Source organism: Limulus polyphemus, unplaced genomic scaffold (genome assembly GCF_000517525.1).
Source record: "Limulus polyphemus unplaced genomic scaffold, Limulus_polyphemus-2.1.2 Scaffold4552, whole genome shotgun sequence".
Lineage (NCBI taxonomy): Eukaryota > Metazoa > Arthropoda > Merostomata > Xiphosura > Limulidae > Limulus > Limulus polyphemus.
Window position 1 is genome coordinate 66,724 of NW_013670162.1, and position 5,006 is coordinate 71,729.

Genomic DNA, 5,006 nt, shown 5'->3' on the forward strand with positions numbered 1-5,006 from the left:
TTTTTTTTTTTTTTTTTAATGATAGTTATGTACGATTTTGGGACATTTTATCACATGATGACCCTGTAGCTGTTGGGTCAGTAGAGGAGGCACTGTGCTGCACATATTCCCCATCTGGACGGGTTTTGGCTGTTGGGTAAGCAGTGTTTGCTAAACTCTGATTCGTATATTGATTGTATGTTTTGTATTTTGTAAAATACTAATTCCTGCAATGAGGCTGAAAAATGTTTTAAACAGCTGTTTGCAAGTTTCTTGTTTTATATTATCTTCTTATTTAACCCTATGTGCATCGGTGGGAGTCACGACCCTTTTTAGAGTTGAATCAACTCTATTATCAACGTATATTGGTAAACTTGGCATCAAAACATAGTTTTTAATTCAAATTCTAATATTAAATAAATTCTCAATCTCCACTTCTCTGTATCTAGTGACTTCTTTTCTCCAAACTGCCACTTTTTAGATATTCTTTTTACCCCCCCCCCCCCCCTACATGATCTCCCGAGTTTGTTGTAAATTGTACTCGTACCATAGGTATTACTAAGACATGCTGTAGACTTTATAGTCGCCAGTATTCTTATTTTACTGGGATATAAACTAGCAAGTCAAACCCACATGCTACTCTCCTATAAAATGTCATTCTCATAAAGAATATCTGTTCTTTGTCACAGTTGTTATTTGATTATTTATAATAAATAAAAAAAATTACGTACTGAATTCCTTAAGGCTATATCATTCTGATAATTTTTGAATTACTTGGCATACACTTTCTTTGTGGCTATTGCCAATATCACCTTGACCAGCTAACCCAATTATTATGACCCACTTATAGCTTAGTTAGAAAGCTGTTGAAATCATGATAGTTTTATAACATTGTGTTTCTTTTTCATGTTAATATTATATGTTCTAAATTACATACTTGAATCTAAAAAACAATTTTTATGTACTATGGGGAAAAAAAACCCTTCGAAAATGTGGAGTTAAATTCTGATCAGATATTGAGTGCAAGATCCTACATATAAGTACTAAATATCTTGTTTTTAATATATCTTCTACTTACTGTTGTAAAAGTAACTGAATTGTAAATTTAGAAACTTCTTAGTTTAGATTAGGAAACTCAAATGGGGAGGGGGGGGAGGATTAAGAATATTCCTTATGTATGTACAGGAGTTAACTTGAGCGGGGCCCGGCATGACCAGGTGGTTAGGGTGCTCGACTCACAATCTGCGGGTCGAAGGTTCGAATCCCCGTCACACCAAACATGCTCGCCCTTTCAGCCGTTGAGACGTTATAATGTGACGGTCAGTTCCACTATTCGTTGGTAAAAGAGTAGCCCAAGAGTTGGCGGTGGGTGGTGGTGACTAACTGCTTTCCCTCTAGTCTTGCACTGCTAAATTAGTAACACTAAATCACCTTGCACTCAGACTAGTCCGAGTCAGATTGACTTCATAAATTTATAGACAAATCTTTAGTGAAAATATTTCATTAAAAAATCATGATATTTCATGTACGACACTTTCATGTTTACTGAAAGCTTGCCAAATTTCATAAAGGTTGGTGTAGTAAGTTTGGAATTATAATACACCTTAATTCTCCAAAAGGACAAACCCCTTGCATGTAGGGTTAATATGGGTTAGTGTAGATTTTGTTATATTTTGTCATCATTTTGCATAAGTAGGTAAGTTTGGAAAAATGTGTGTTATTGTAATGAAAAGACTAACTTTTCCATTGTAATTAAAAATATTTCTGAATCAGCTGAGTAGTTGATTCTATTGAAGTTTGTGTGTTTTTTTGTTTTTTTTGTATTTGGCATCCACCAACATCATCATTAAGTGTTTTAATTTCTGGCGGATCTCCAGTTACTTTGTCACTGTTCTTTTTATGACATGCTAAATGTTATAACTCCTGCAATTCGTAACTTCCCCTAAAATATTCTTCTGATGATGCTAAAAAGAAATGTAACGGCACTTCTGATACCTAGGACACGTATTAGGTGGATGCTAAAACAACACACTGTGGAAAAGATTCCTCTCCGTATGCTTTTTGTTAGCTGTACCTAGCCTTTTCTCCTCTTCTTGCTAAGTTCTGGAAGTAGCTAATAGTTAATTTTGTCCAACTAAGCCATTACAAATCACAATTTGTTTTTTTTTGTTTTTTATGCAAGAAAATGTTGATTTATTTTGCTTTTATTTTTTAACTTGTAAATATATATAAAAAAATTTAAAGTTCAGTGTTTGTAAGAGTTTACTTTTGGATGTTAAGTTCTATGTAGAATGAATTTTTATTTTCTGAATTGAAGAGCCTCAATGAGCCATTAAAGCAGGAGAGAAATATCCAAAGAATTTCTTATCGGAGAAAATACACATTCATTCATTCACTTTGTGTTATTGTGTTATCCTGTTCATTAATATTATCCGCCATTGATAAAATGAAATAATTTTTGAGCCTACAGTAAATATTTTAAGGAATCTGATATCAACCGTTATGGTTCGAACAGCAAATAAACAATAAAAATCACTGTAGTGAGGCTCTTGATTAGATGTAATTTTTCAACGTTGTCGGTGCTTAGCTTGTGGAGTAGAAAAGTATGGTACAGCTTTTGAATTACGTGTTATATAATTCTATCCTCCTCAATCAACGTCTGTCAGCTCTCTTTTAGTCTACCCTGTTTGAGCAGCATGGAGTAAGGTTTATTTTATTTTTAGAATGGATAAAACCCTCGACTATCGACAATGGTGCTCTGCATAATTTTAGTTACAGACAAGAATGTTTGCCTAAATAGAATTGAACATACAGTATAGTAACAATAAAGGCTTAAGATTACATTGTACTAAAATATGAATCCGTACTGAGCTCATCGTAAGTAAATTTTAATGACCTTTTTGTGTTAAATTACATTTAATAGGTAATGCAAGACAACTGGTATCAAGTGTTATTTTTGTTATACTTCTGTCGTAAGAAATAATGTTTGTAGTAATATCAATCTGTACAGCACTTTGTGACTTGCATATATTCTAAAGTTTTTGTTTTTTATTATATATATATATATATACTGTTATGTGGAACTAAAAAAAAATTTAAAACTAATTTCAATTGTGTTAGGAAATTTGTTTTTATGAAATAAGCCACCTATGAAATAAAACTATTTTGAAAATGAATTTAATTTATTTAGGGACAATCATTTGATAAAATGAATTTTATTCATAAAAAGAAGAAGAAAAAAAAAATGATCAGTGAATTCAATAGACTTTTTACAGAACAGCATTTATTTCCAAGACTCTTGTCATATGTGTGTGTGGATGTAATAATCATAAAAATTATATTTATTTCCTGACTTACATTCATTAAAAGTGTCGGCTTCTGATAAAATACCATTTCTTTTTAAATAATTTTATTTTGATACTTGTATTGAAAGAGAACTTTCTTAAAATTTAACCAGTTTCTTTTTTAAAGGTTCTCTGAACGGAAAATTTATTATGTAACTTCTATATTATGAGAGTTTTAGCTAAATGTCTTTAATGCTAGTTTCACTGTGATCATTGGCTGTTACAGTTGAGTTATCTCTTCTGTTCGTGAAATAGTTGAATAATCAAATATGACACTCCCTTAATATTTATCGAACAGATTGAGAGTCAGGTTAACTAACAACAAGATAAAATGCTCCTGTAATATTCATTGAACAGGTTAAGAATTAGGTGTCCGATGTTTTCAGTGAATCGTTAACCAAGTTGTTTTATAGTGCACATGAACATCTGGTATCCATAACAACTGACTTGTTCTTTTATTTCGAAGCCGGGTTAACATCTTGAAGATTTTAACAAGAGATAAAATTATAAAACAAAGCTAAAATATTATCATGTTTTTTGATAAAATAGCAAAATAATAACAAGTGCAAAGTTCTTTGGCTTTTTTATTATTTATAAAGAAACTATGTTCAAAATGGTATTTTATCAGACGTGCTGCCACTGCACTCCATGTTGCTCAGACTATTTAATCCCCTGAAATATGAGAAAACAATTTAATTGGTTGAAGGTATTTTAAAATACAACTAAATTGTTTCCCAATTTCGGTTTTTGTTCTAAAGAGGAAAAAAAAATCATTGCTCTTAATCGCAGCACACTACATGCTGTCCATTTCCTGTCCCTCTATCATCCTTTCCATTTGCAGTGGAGGCCTCACATTGAATGGAGGAGAAGATGATAAAGTATTCATCGTGTAAGGTGGCGATTGTGGTCTAGGCCTAACGTTGGTTCATCTTCTCGGCCGGCACGAGAGCCCTTCCCCTTCAGCTCGCAGTGTGCTGAAGTTGGTGGGCAGAGAGGTTTGTCTCTCGGTCTTTACTGGGAACAAACCAATTTATATTATATGTGTGCTAATAGTATATTCATTCATCAGTATTTTTTATAAACTAGAAAAATTGGTAGAATTAAATCTTCATTTCATTGTTCAGTAATACCGTTTATGAAGTACTACTCAAAAATATTGTGTTTAATTTTACTTCAAAAGAACTTATTCTAAATATATATATTGAATTATTATAATTGAAATAACCTGTGAACTTTTACATGATAAACTGCCAATCGTTGCGATTTTTCTTTGCAACTATCTCGCCTGGACAAACTGATTTTACAGACGTCAAACTCATTGAATTTCCTCTTTTTCACCAAATCGTTCCCTTTCTAATTTAAGGTTTATTATCAGTAAAAGTGTATATATATGGTTTTATCGTGACTGATTTCGCTGCTGCCATCAGCAAGGTAGTAAGGTTCGATTCAAATGTCTGTTTAATGGTGTTTCTCTTTCCAGGTTCCAATGTCTTCTGTTAAAACCTTGCATATCCTTTGTATTATTTAAAACTTTCATAAAATCTTGCATGAGGATAAGTTGAAATCGGTTTACTTTTTTTGTTCCAGTTATTAAAATTTCATTGTGATAAATTTTTCATAAATTTTTTTTCTTTTCTTTTTTAATTGTAAACTGTTTTGTTGCTCGATAAGTTGGAACTTTTG

At 31.9% G+C, this 5,006-nt stretch overlaps 1 protein-coding gene across 2 annotated transcripts in view; it reads left to right on the forward strand.

Moving 5' to 3' along the window:
* The window catches only part of LOC106471335 (WD repeat and SOCS box-containing protein 1-like), a 28,632-nt gene extending 23,632 nt beyond the window's left edge, over nt 1–5,000 (forward strand). For both annotated transcript variants that reach the window (XM_022399949.1, XM_013931935.2), the window contains exons 9-10: nt 26–136; nt 4,165–5,000. In XM_022399949.1, the coding sequence (XP_022255657.1) occupies nt 26–136; nt 4,165–4,216 (163 nt within the window). In that variant the 3' untranslated portion in view covers nt 4,217–5,000. The remainder of the gene's footprint in view (nt 1–25; nt 137–4,164) is intronic.
* The last annotated feature ends 6 nt before the right edge of the window (nt 5,001–5,006 follow it).